At 40.5% G+C, this 13,796-nt stretch overlaps 1 protein-coding gene across 2 annotated transcripts in view; it reads left to right on the top strand.

Moving 5' to 3' along the window:
* KIFBP (kinesin family binding protein) overlaps positions 1 to 13,796 on the top strand; it is a 40,293-nt gene that overhangs the window by 16,313 nt on the left and 10,184 nt on the right. The window contains exons 3-5 of one of the 2 annotated variants that reach the window (XM_081232604.1): positions 4,891 to 4,970; positions 5,424 to 5,607; positions 8,152 to 8,248. In XM_081232604.1, coding sequence (XP_081088730.1) covers positions 4,891 to 4,970; positions 5,424 to 5,607; positions 8,152 to 8,248 — 361 coding nt within the window. The remainder of the gene's footprint in view (positions 1 to 4,890; positions 4,971 to 5,423; positions 5,608 to 8,151; positions 8,249 to 13,796) is intronic. The other variant, XM_081232605.1, reaches the window with a different exon arrangement.

The following is a 13,796-nucleotide window of genomic DNA, read 5'->3' as shown; positions in this document are numbered from 1 at the left end:
TGGTCCTGTCGCATAACAAGCTACACCTGGAGGAGAAAGATTGGAGCACATCAACATGTTAATTACACCCACAAGAAATTTTAGAATGTACATTTAGGTTTTTTTTTTTTTTTTGGTTGCGTTGGGTCTTTCTCTAGTTGATGCGTACGGGCTTTCTTTAGTTGCGGTGAGCAGGGGCTACTCTTTGTTGCGGTGCCTGGGCTTCTCATTGCGGTGGCTTCTCTTGTTGTGGAGCATGGGCTCTAGGTGTGCGGGCTTCAGTAGTTGTGGGGCGTGGGCTCAGTAGTTGTGGCTCGTAGGCTCTAGAGCACAGGCTCAGTAGTTGTGGCGCACAGGCTTAGTTGCTCCGTGGCATGTGGGATCTTCCCAGACCAGGGATCAAACCCGTGTCCCCTGCCTTGGCAGGCGGATTCTTAACCACTGCACCACCAGGGAAGTCCCTAGTTTTTTTTTTTTTTTTTTTTTTTTTTTTTTGCTGTACGCGGGCCTCTCACTGCTGTGGCCTCTCCCGTTGCGGAGCACAGGCTCCGGACACACAGGCTCCGCGGCCATGGCTCGCGGGCCCAGCCGCTGCGCGGCATGTGGGATCTTCCGGGATAGGGGCACGAACCCGTGTCCCCTGCATCGGCAGGCGGACTCTCAACCACTGCGCCACCAGGGAAGCCCCCTAGTTTTTTTTTTTTATTTTATTTATTAAAAAAAATTTTTTAAACATTTATTTATTTATTTGGCTGTGCCGGGTCTTAGTTGTGGCATGTGTGGGATCTTTAGTTGCAGCATGCAGGATCTAGTTCCCTGACCAGGGACTGAACCCAGGCCCCCTGCATTGGGAGCACAGAGTCTTAACTACTGGACCACTAGGGAAGTCCCTAATTTTTATTTTATACTGGAGTATCATTGACTAACAATGTTGTGTTAGTTTCAGGTGTACAGCAAAGTGATTCAGTTATACAAATACAAGTATCTATTCTTTTTCAAATTCTTTTCCCATTTAGGTTATTACAGAATGTTGAGCAGAGTTCCCTGTGCTATACAGTAGGTCCTTGTTGATTATCTATTTTATTTTTCTTTTTTCTTTCCTTTCCTTTTTTCTTTTCTTTTCCCTCCCTCCCTCCCTCCCTTCCTTCCTTCCTTCCTTTCTTCCTTCCTTTCTTCGTCCCTTTCTTCCTCCCTCCCTCCCTCCCTTCTTTCCATCCTTTCTTCCTTCCTTTCTTCCTTTCTTTCTTCCTCCCTCCCTCCCTCCCTTTCTCTTATTGAAGTATAGTTAATTTACAGTTGGGCCAATCTGCTGTACAGCAGAGTGACTCAGTTATACACATATATACATTTTTTTAATATTCTTTTCCATTATGGTTTATCACAGGATATTGAATGTATTTCCCTGTGCTATACATTAGGACCTTGTTGTTTATCCATTCTAAATGTAGTAGTTTGCATCTACCAATCCCAAACTCCCAGTCCATCACTCTCCCTCCCCACCCCCACTTGGCAACCACAAGTCTGTTCTCTATGTCTATGAGTCTGTTTCTGTTTTGCAGATAGGTTAATTTGTGCCATGTTTTAGATTCCACATGTAAGTGATATCATATGGTACTTGTCTTTCTCTTTCTGACTTACTTCACTTAGTATGATAATCTCTAGTTGCATCCATGTTGCTGCAGTGACATTATTTCATTCTTTTTTATGGCTGAGTAGTATTCCATTGTATATATGTACCACATCTTCTTTATCCATTCATCTGTTGATGGACATTTAGGTTGCTTCCATGTCTTGACTATTGTAAATAGTGCTGCAGTGAACACTGGGGTGCATGTATCCTTTTGAATTATGGTTTTCTCCAGATACATGCCCAGGAATGGGATTGCTGGATCATATGGTAGCTCTATTTTTAGTTTTTTAAGGAATCTCCATACTGTTCTCCATAGTGGCTGTACCAATTTACATTCCCACCAACAGTGTAGGAGGGTTCCCTTTTCACCACACCCTCTCCAGCATTTGTTTTTTGTAGATTTTTTGATGATGGCCATTCTAACTGGTGTGAGGTGATACCTCATTGTAGTTTTGATTTGCATTTCTCTAATAATTAGTGATGTTGAGCATCTTTTCATGTACCTGTTGGTCATTTGTATTTCTTTGGAGAAATATCTGTTTAGGTCTCCTGCCCATTTTTTGATTGGGTTAGAATGTACATTTAGAATACGTGTCCATAGCCCTTAATACTTTTTTTCTGAGGAATGTATCCCCAAATTGGAGCATTTTAACAGTCATGGATCGTCTACCTTGGCCTTTTAACTTTCCTCCTAAAGTGCTAAGAGGAGCAGAACACCACAGAGCCAGACTGAGATGTTCGTTGCCTTTTGTGACTTCAGGCTCACGCTCTTACTCACGAAACTGTTAGTTTAAAATGTGAAGATACCGAACACCTATAACATTTCATTAAAAACTGGTATAAAGGGACTTCCCTGGTGGTGCAGTGCTTAAGAATCTGCCTGCCAATGCAGGGGACACAGGTTCGATCCCTGGTCCGGGAAGATCCCACGTGCTGAGGAGCAGCAAAGCCTGTGAGCCACAACTACTGAGCCTGCGCTCTAGAGCCCACGAGCCACAACTGCTGAGCCCACGTGCCACTACTCTAGCCTGCGCGCCTAGAGCCCGTGCACCGCAAAAAGAGAAGCCACCGCAATGAGAAGCTCGCACACTGCAACGAAGAGTAGTGCCCACTCACCACAGCTAGAGAAAGCCCGCGCACAGCAACAAAGACCCAGTGCAGCCAAAAAACCCGAAAAAACAAAAAAAACCTGGTATTATTATGGAAACATAAAACACATAGCAGGGCTTCCCTGGTGGAGCAGTGGTTGAGAGTCTGCCTGCCGATGCAGGGGACACAGGCTCGTGCCCCGGTCCGGGAAGATCCCACATGCCGTGGAGCGGCTGGGCCCGTGAGCCATGGCCGCTGGGCCTGCGCGTCCGGAGCCTGTGCTCCGCAACGGGAGAGGCCACAGCAGTGAGAGGCCCGCGTACCGCAAAAAAAAACAAAAACAAAAACACATAGCATAACTCTTTGTACTTAATTATACCTATATTTTAGTTAAGAGAGACTATTTTGACTGTTAGTGTTACAGGATGAAGTGTGATGGTCATAACAGCGAAGTATGTACATAAAAATACGTTGATTAATTCCCCTCATCAAGATAGGGCTAAGCATACAAAACAGCCCTCAAACTTCTTAAGGAGGTCTTTGAAGAATAGTTTATCTATTGTGTTTGCCTTGTGCCTTGCTTCCTGGCTTAGTCATTTTTACTTTTTGTGAATTCTAGGGACCCAAATTGTGGTGTCTTTTTTTGTGTGTGTCTGCGCTGGGTCTTAGTTGTGGCAGGTGGGATCTTCACTGTAGCATGCGGACTTCTTAGTTGCAGCGTGTGGACTCTTAGTTGCACCATGCATGCGGGATCTAGTTCACCGACCAGGGATCAAACCCGGGTCCCCTGCCTTGGGAGCTCGGAGTCTCACTCACTGGACCACCAGGGAAGTCCCCCAAGTTGTGATGCTTTTAATGTTTGCATCCAGAATGTAATGTCACTTTTTTTTTTTTAATGGAAACCATGGCTGCTATTTGGAGTTTAGTGAATTCACTTTAAAGTTGAGGAGCCGATCCTCACAGAAGTAGAATGAGGCAGTGGTTAAGTAGTTCTGCTTTTTTGGAAGACCTCAGATGGAATTATATATGATATACACATCTTAACTTGCGGCGAGCAGGGGCTACTCTTTGTTCCGGTGTGTGGGCTTCTCATTGTGGTGGCTTCTCGTTGCGGAGCATGGGCTCTAGGTGCGCGGGTTTCAGGTAGTTGTGGCTCGCGGGCTCTAGAGCACAGACTCTGTAGTTGTGGCTCACAGGCTTAGTTGCTCCGCGGCATGTGGGATCTTCCCGGGCCAGGGATCGAACCCATGTCCCCTGTATTTGGCAGGCAGGCAGATTCTTTTTTTTTTTTTTTGGCTGCGTAGGGTTTTAGTAGCGGCACCCAGGCTTCTCTCTAGTTGCCGCACACAGGCTTAGTTGCCCCGCAGCATGTGGGATCTTAGTTACACGATCAGGGATCGAACCCGTGTCCCCTGCATTGGAAGGCGGATTCTTTACTGCTGGACCACCAGGGAAGTCCCGGCAGGCAGATTCTTAACCACTGCGCCACCAGGGAAGTCCCATCCTTATTTTATAGATGAGGAAACATAAGCACAAGAGATGGGTGACTTGCCCAAGGCAATAAACAATGGAATCACTGGTTTCATTGTCCCTGTATTGAAAAGGTATAATCTGTATATCTTTTCTTGTTCCCTTGAGAATATTAGAATATTAAAAACTTTGATTTGATTTTCAAATGTCATCCTGAAAGTGTCATCTTTTAAAAACAGGTAGCTTTTATTTTATGACATAAACTGGATAGAAAAATGCAGCCCAGTTTGCCAGTGTACTAAAGTGGTCAGTTGAGAACAGTATTGCTCTGAGGATGTATACATTTTGGTTTTTGTCATGCTTATGTAGGTTTTCAAAAGAGCTTTTCTTTACCAGACAAAATTAAGACTTAAAATACTTAAAGAATTATACATCTCTAAAAGCAAAATGGTAGACTTTTTTTTTTTTTAGTGTATTTGAAGTTCACCTGCAACAGCAGTTAAAATTTTGTCAGGTGTGAGCTTGTAGGGCAGTCTCCTTTTATTTGTTTGACTCTGATTTTATGGTTAAGAAAATTACTTCTTGGATAATATGAAAGTGAACTAGTAAAAAATGAAGTAAAAATTAAAAAAATTTTTTAATTTGATTTCTCCTGTTCTTCCAGAGGAGGGCGCTTGGTGTTTACAGTAAAATTTTAGAGTTTTGTTTTTCTTTAATTACAGATTGGGAGTCCTCCTCTTGATCCTACGGAGCATTTTCTTCCTGAAGAAGAGAAACTTGCTGAACAAGAGAGATCAAAAAGGTGAGTAGGTCTAGAAATCATCCCTTACAGGTATTTCCATATAGTGTATTTGAGATGATTGCTCTAAAAAAGCACAATGCTTTCTCTTTCAAGGCACTCAAAGATTATAGAATGTGGATTCTGACATGGATTAAAACCTTCATTTGGGGCTTCCCTGGTGGTGCAGTGGTTGAGAGTCCACCTGCCGATGCAGGGGACACGGGTTCGTGCCCCGGTCCGGGAAGATCCCACATACTGCAGAGCGGCTGGGCCTGTGAGCCATGGCTGCTGAGCCTGTGCGTCCGGAGCCTGTGCTCCGCAACGGGAGAGGCCACAACAGTGAGAGGCCCGCATACCGCAAAAAAAAAAAAAAAAAAAAAAAAAAAAAAAATATATATATATATATATATATATATATATTTGAAAGTTCCTTATAAATTGTGAATCGTTACACAAATGTTTTTTCCTTCATAGATTTGAGAAGGTTTATACTCATAACCTATATTACCTGGCTCAAGTCTACCAGCATATGGAAATGTTTGAGAAGGCTGCCCATTATTGCCATAGTACCCTAAAACGCCAGCTTGAGCACAATGCCTACCATCCTATGGAGTGGGCTATTAATGCTGCTACCTTGTCACAATTTTACATCAATAAGGTAAGCTTCTCAAAGTAGTTATCTAACAGAGTTACCAGTAGTGTGTATAAAAATAGAACCAAATGTACCTTGAAAATGTCATCTTTTATAAACAGGTAGCTTGTATTTTATGATGTAAACTGGATAGAAAAATGCAGCCCAGTTTGCCAGTGTACTAAAGTTTGTAGCTTTTTGTTGCAGTAATCCTTTTGAATCTTAAAATAATTTTATCATATCCTACGTTGCCTAAGACCAATTCTTTTTTGATACAGACGGGCTATCTCTATTTTAGTGAGATGTTATTTTAAATTGCAGATTTTATCTTGTAGGCTTAACTCTCTTTATGCAGTGGTAATCTGGTAACTATGAGAATTTGTCTGAGGAAGTTGACTGTTAAATGTGGGCTTTGATAAAAGCATGTGATGCATTTCAGTTATTCTTTAGAATTAACTCCTTTATAGTACTTTTTCTATGTTGGGAATATCTCTTCTTAGTTTCTGAGTTCCAGGTCGTTATATTTTTTCTGGAGTATTACACAGGGACAAATTTGAGCTTCTTAGTTGCTTTCAGAATTATTCAGAATCATGTTGGTATATTCTTAATTGACCTTTAAAATTTTTTAGCCCTTAAGAGAATTTTTAATGCTAAAACACTTTAAAGCCACCTTTCCCAGCCAGATTTTCTATTAATTCTCAATAAGGTATCTCAGTGATAGAAATTACTTTTATTTGTATTTCTAATTCACAAGCCTCTCTGAACTTTTAGTAATTCTTTGCTTATCAGAGTTTCTTCTTAGATCCCTGTTTACCTGCTGCTGTATCCTTACTGGGCCTTTATCCTTTCTAAGTTTCTTTGTTAGTGCTGGTTCTGTAAATGCGCCCTATGTTTAAAGTATTGTCCCACAGAATTTCATTCAGAAAAGCTATTAGCAGGAGAGAAAGGGCTGTGGTGACTGCAGCATCGCTTCTAGGACTTTGGTCTAAGATCAAGCGTGTAAGTAACGCTACTGCATATATCAGAGCATTCAGTTAAATCTAAATCTCATGAATCCATTTCATTTGATCATCATCAAAAAGTGTTAGTTACCTGGTGCTTCTGCTTGTGACACCTTTTTATGTTTTTTTTTTTTTAAATAGGTTCCAGAGGCCCTTTGTTTTGTTCAGCAACTTCAAAATTACATATTTGCTGTAATTTTAATTAACATTTAAAACTCCATGGATTCTAACAGTACTAAGATATTTAGATATTAAAGTATAATTAAAAATGTTAAGTTGTTAAGCACTGCTTATGCTGAGCATGCAGTAAATTTCATGAGTACCTCCCCACTCTGTGCTTTTATTTTTTTTTACCAAAATGTTTTATAAGTTTTGTTATAACTAGCTAAGTTATACTGCAAAGAGAGATTTGATCCATGTTTTTTAAAAATGCAATTGTCATTTATATCACTATCATCTTCATCTGGTTCCATGAGGTTTTGCTACTTAGTGAGTCCCTGCCTTGCAGGTGAAGTCCCACATTTACCAGCCACCTGGAGGGCACAGGGCACTCACTGTTTTCTAACAGTGGTTGCTTTCAAATAGCCAATCTGGACAAAGCTGAAGTGATAATGATGAGTAAGGGATTATAGAGCAACAATTAAAACTTCTTTATGCACACTTTCTTTTGGTTTGAGGTTTAACACCAACATTTTGATCTATAGATACTGCTGGGCTACTACTACACATGGTGCCCAGCTGTTCTCAAGATGGCTTCTGAATTTGCCATAATGGGGAGATACATTTAATGCTGAGATTTTAAAGTCATAGTCAACCATTAAAAATCCTCTTAGCAAAAATCAGTGTTACTAATATGAAGTAGACATACTTAATGAGGGTGGCTTCCAACTCAAAGTTGGACTTGGTAATTCTGCTGAGTAGTCCTGTGACTTACGTGACAAATGTAAAGCATTAAAGTAACAAGGAGATGTTCTCAAAGTGTTTGAGAAGTTTACCATGCCCCAGTTTGAATTATGAAGTCTTTAACTGTGTTGGTAAAGCAGTTCCATAGAGTTCATCTGTGGAAATCTGCTGACTTCAAAACTTGGTGGGAAGCCTCATTATATTGTAAATTCCAAAGACTTTAGAAGACAGGAATCTCTATCAAAATTTATCCTGTTTGCCTTTGAATGGTAGGATGTAAAAGGGATCTCTAAACCTAAGAAAGATTAAATCTGCAAGTCCTCTGACAGAATGTAAATGGTCTAAAAATTGATCATGCGTGGAACTTTGGCTATTTAGCCTGCACCTAAAAGGACTGTGAGGTACTTTGAGTCTAGGATGATAGCCATTCTTGTATGCTGATTAAAAGTTAGCTCTCCTTCAGCAGTCAATCAGCAGTTGTTTTTTAGTCAGTTTGGATTAACAGTTTGGGGGTATTGTTATTTTAATCTTTAAGGTAGTTTTTTTAACCAGATAATACTAAAATATATCTTATATACCTTCTTGTTTAGTTACTATACAGGGTCTCCTTAGTAGTGGTTTCTACCTGATTTTGTTAAGACTTTATTCTTGTTTATTTCCTCAACAGCAATGCTTTATGGAGGCCAGGCACTGTTTATCAGCTGCTAATGTCATTTTTGGTCAAACTGGAAAGATCCGAACCACAGAAGACAGTAAGTTTAGGTGTGCGTGTTTAATTACATAGCTTTTTAAATTTTTTATTTTAAAATCATGTTAAACTTTAGAAAATTCAAGAACAGAACAAAGAACTACCATATGCCCTTCTAAATTTACCAATTTTTAGTATTTGCCTCATTTGTAGTCACATTTTCTTTCTGAACCATTTGAGAGAAGATTGCATACATTAGGTTCCTTTACCCCGTAATACTTCAGTGTTTTTCCTAAAAATAAGAGTATTTTCTTATATTATCATAGAACAGGAAATGTAACTGTTATACAATTCTTTAATCTATAATTCATATTTAGTAGCTGTCCCCATAATGTCCTTTATAGCAATTTCTCTAGTACCAGAGTATCCAGTTCAAGGTTGTATTTATTTGTCACATCTTTTTAAAATTTTTATTGGAATATAGTTGATATACAATGTTTTGTTAGTTTCTGCGGTAGAGCAAAGTGAGTCAGCTACACATATATCCACTCTTTTAGATTTTTTTCCCATATAGGGCATTACAGAGTATTGAGAAGAGTTCCCTGTGCTATGCAGTAGGTCCTTATTAGTTAATCTGTTTTATATGTAGTAGTGTGTATATGTCAATCCCAATCTCCTAATTCATGCCACCTCCTCCTTACCCCCCAGTAACTGTAAGTTTATTTTCTACATCTGTAACGCTATTTCTGTTTTGTAAGTAAGCTCATTTGTACCATTTTCTTAGATTCCACATCTAAGCAATATCATGATATTTATCTTTGTCTGACTTACTGTGCTCAGTATGACGATCTCTAGGTCCACCCATGTTGCTGCAAATGGCATTATTTCGTTCTTTTATGTCTGAGTAATACTCCGTTGTATATATGTACCACATCTTTTTTATCCAGTCCTCTGTTGATGGACGTTTAGGTTGCTTCCATGGCCTGGCTATTGTAAGTAGTGCTGCAATGAACACTGAGGTGCATGTATCATTTTGAATTACGGATTCGAAATGATATCGAAATTTGAAATTGAAATTCGAAATTTCGATATTTGAAATCTCTGGATATATGCCCAGGAGTGGGATTGCAGGATCATATGGTAGTTTCTGTATTTAGTTTAAGGAACCTCCATACTGTTCTCCACAGTAGTTGTCACATCTCTTTATCATCTTTAATCTGGAACAGTTCCTCAGCCTTTCATCACAGATATTTTTGAAAATATATAGGCCAGTTATTTCATAGATTTTTCCAATTGATGTTTCCTGTTTCTTTACACTAAGATTCACATTATACATTTTTGGTTGGAGTACAATATATGATATGTCCAAATATCTAGTTTATAGTGTTTCATTTGGTTTTATAAATCACAGTTAACATGTATATTTGAGCACATCAAAACCACAATGAGCTATTACCTCACACCCATTAGATTGACTATTATCAAAAAGACAAGAGGGCTTCCCTGGTGGCGCAGTGGTTGAGAGTCCGCCTGCCGATGCAGGGGACACGGGTTCGTGCCCCGGTCCGGGAAGATCCCACATGCCGCAGAGCGGCTAGGCCCGTGAGCCATGGCTGCTGAGCCTGTGCGTCCGGAGCCTGTGCTCCGCAAGGGGAGAGGCCACAACAGTGAGAGGCCCACGTAACAAAAAAAAAAAAAAAAAGACAAGAAATAACAAGTGTTGGCGAAGATGTGGAGAAAAGAGGACCCGTGTGCACTGTGGTAGGATTGTAAATTGATGTAGCCACTATGAAAAACTGTTTGGAAGTTCCTCAAGAAATTAAAAACAGAGCTAGCTATGTATGATCCAGCAGTTCTACTTCTGGTACAGTCATCCCTTGGTATCCATGGGAGATGGGTTCCAGGGCCACCATGGATACCAAAAATCTATGGATGCTACAGTCCCTTATATAAAATGTCATAGTATTTGCATATAACCAACGCACACCCTCTTGTGTACATTAAATCTTCTCTAGAGTATACTTATAATACCAAATACAGTGTAAATGCTATGTAAATAATGGGCAGCACATGGCAAATTCAAGTTTTGCTTTTTGGAACTTTCTGGAATTATTATTTTTTTATTTTTATTTTTTGGCCACACTGCACAGCAAGTGGGATCTTTGTTCCCCAACCAGGGATCAAACCCACGCCCCTTGCATTGGAAGTACAGAGTCTTAACCACTGGACTGCCAGGAAGTCCCTTAAAATTTTTATTTTACATTGGAATATAGTTGATTAACAATGTTTTGTTAGTTTCAGGTGTACAGCAAAGTGATTCAGTTACACATATACATGTATCTATTCTTTTTCAAATTCTTTTCCCATTTAGGTTATTACAGAGTATTGAGCAGAGTTCCCTGTCCTTGTAGTTAATCTGTTTTAAATATAGCAGTGTGTACATGTCACTCCCAATCTATCACCCTCCCCGTCCCCCCGTAACCATAAGTTCGTTCTCTGTGAGTCTGTTTATGTTTTGTAAATAAGTTCATTTGTATCTTTTTTTTTTTTTTTTTTTTTTTTTGTGGTACGCGGGCCTCTCACTGTTGTGGCCTCTCCCGTTGCGGAGCACAGGCTCCGGATGCACAGGCTCAGCGGCCATGGCTCACAGGCCCAGCCGCTCCGCAGCATGTGGGATCTTCCTGGACCGGGGCACGAACCCGTGTCCCCTGCATCGGCAGGCGGACTCTCAACCACTGCGCCACCACAGAAGCCCCATTTGTATAATTTTTTAAGCGATATTATATGATATTTGTCTTTCTCCATCTGACTTCCTTCACTTAGTATGATAATCTCCAGGTCCATCCATGTTGCTGCAAATAGCATCATTTCATTCTTTTTAATGGCTGGGTAACATTCCATTGTATATATGCACCACATCTTCTTTATCCATTCATCTGTCCAATACTAAGACTTTTAAAATGCTTAAAGTAGATAACTAATGAGAACCCACTGTATAGCACAGGGAACTCTACTCAGTGCTCTGTGGTGACCTAAATGGGAAGGAAATCTAAAAAAGAGTGGATATATATGTATACATATGACTGATTCACTTAGCTGTACAGCAAGAGACTAACACAACATTGTAAAGCAACTATATTCCAATAAAAAATTTTTTTAAAAACTGAAAATGGATTAAAGACCTAAATAAGACTGGATACTATAAAACTCTTAGAGGAAAATACAGGCAGAACACTCTTTGACATAAATCACTGCAAGATCTTTTTCAATCCAAATCCTAGGGTAATGGAAATTAAAAAACAAGAATAAACAAATGGGACCTAATTAAACTCAAAAGCTTTGCACAGCAAATGAAACCATAAACAAAAAGACAACCCACAAAATGAGAGAAAATGTTTGCAAATGACACCACAGACGAGGGATTAATCTCCAAAATTTACAAACAGCTCATGTGGCTCAACAAGAGAAAAAAACAACCCAATCAAAATGGGCAGAAGACCTAAACAGACATTTCTCCAAAGAAGACATACAGATGGCCAACAGGCACATGAAAAGATGCTCAACATTGCTAAGTATTAGAGAAATGCAAATCAAAACTACAATGAGGTATCACCTCACACCAGTCAGAATGGCCATCATCAAAAAGTCTACAAATAGGACTTCCCTGGTGGTGCAGTGGTTGAGAGTCCGCCTGCCGATGCAGGGGATACGGGTTCGTGCCCTGGTCCAGGAGTATCCCACATGCCGTGGAGCAGCTGGGCCTGTGAGCCATGGCCGCTGAGCCTGCACGTCCGGAGCCTCTGCTCTGCAGCCGGAGAGGCCACAACAGTGAGAGGCCCGTGTACCGCAAAAAAAAAAAAAAAAAGTCTACAAATAACAAATTCTGGAGAGGGTGTGGAGAAAAGGGAAACCTCCTACACTGTAGGTGGGAATGTAAACTGGTGCAGCCACTGTGGAGCACAGTATGGAAGTTTAAGAAACTAAAAATAGAGCTACCATGTGACCCAGCAATCCCACTCCTGGGCATATCTGTGGAGAAAATCATGGTTCGAAAGGATACATGCACCCCAGTGTTCACTGCAGCGCTGTTTACAGTAGCGAAGACATGGAAGCACCTTAAATGTTCATCAACAGATGAATGGATAAAGGAGATGTGGTACATATATACAATGGAATATTACCCAACCATTAAAAAGAATGAAATAATGCCATTTGCAGCAACATGGATTGACCTGGAGATTATCATACTAAGTGAAGTCAGTCAGATGGAGAAAGACAAATATCATATATCACTTATATGCAGAATCTTAAAAAGATGATACAAATGAACTTTTTTACAAAACAGAAACAGACTCACAGAGATCAAACTTATGGTTACCGGGGAGAAGGTGCTGGGGAGGGATAGATTGGGAGTTTGGGATTGACATGTACACACTGCTATATTTAAAATAGATTACCTACAGGGACTTCCCCAGTGGTCCAGTGGTTAAGAAGCCTCCTTCTAGGGCTTCCCTGGTGGCGCAGTGGTTGAGAGTCCACCTGCCGATGGAGGGGACACGGGTTCGTGCCCCAGTCCGGGAAGATCCCACATGCCGCAGAGCGGCTAGGCCCGTGAGCCATGGAGGCTAAGCCTGCGCGTCCGGAGCCTGTGCTCCACAACAGGAGAGGCCACAACAGTGAAAGGCCCGTATACCGCAAAAAAAAAAAAAGCCGCCTTCTAATGCAGGGGGTGCAGGTTTGATCCCTTGTTGGGGAACTAAGATCCAACATGCCACAGGGCAACTAAGCCTGTTTGCTCTAGAGCCCTCCCGCCACAACTAGAAAGCAGCCCCGCACACCGCAACAAGAGATCCTGCAGGCCACAACGAAGATCCGTTGTGTCACAACTAAGACCCAATGCAGCCAAATAGATATTTTTTAAAAAATTTAAAAGGACCTACTCTATAGCACAGGGAACTCTGCTCAATAGTCTGTAATAACCTGATAGTTATAGTAAGGGACGCAGCCTAGCCCAAACCTGTCTTTTCCAGCTCGTTTGTCACAAAAGCAGTTATTTAAAAATCTGACACCCCCCCCCCCATCTTACCACTTCGGTTTGATTCTCTGCTGGAATATTTCAGTTCATTTGGTAGGGGACCAAAGTTCTGTCCCCCACCAAAACTAAGTTCTCAGTTTTGGGTTTTTTGGTTTTGTTTTGTTTTTTTACAGTGTTGAGAAGGGACTCCTGTCATGTTGGTTTCTAGTGTGTGAGATGCTGTCTGCTGTGTTTTGTATTTTTTTATTTTTTGACTAACTGTATGGAAAGTTGTCAGTAAAGCCTTTGTCATAGGATGGATTTTAAAAAAATCTGTAATAACCTAAATGGGAAAAGAATTTGAAAAAGGATACAAATGTATCCTATATATAACTGAATCACTCTGCTGTGCACCTGAAACTAACACAACCTTGTTAATTAACTATACTCCAATATAAAATAAACATTCAAAAAAATAAATAAAATCAGTAATATGCCCACCAGGACCTCTGAGCACATTTTAGTAAGGTATACAATCCAGTAACTTTTGCTTCCAAACCTTAAGGAAGTCAATTACCCAGATCCATAAGCTATTTCTGAAAAGGAAAGA

The sequence above is a fragment of the Mesoplodon bidens genome (genome assembly GCF_964165515.1).
Source record: "Mesoplodon bidens genome assembly, chromosome: 1".
NCBI classification, from domain to species: Eukaryota; Metazoa; Chordata; class Mammalia; order Artiodactyla; family Ziphiidae; genus Mesoplodon; species Mesoplodon bidens.
This window is presented reverse-complemented; position numbering and strand designations above follow the sequence as displayed.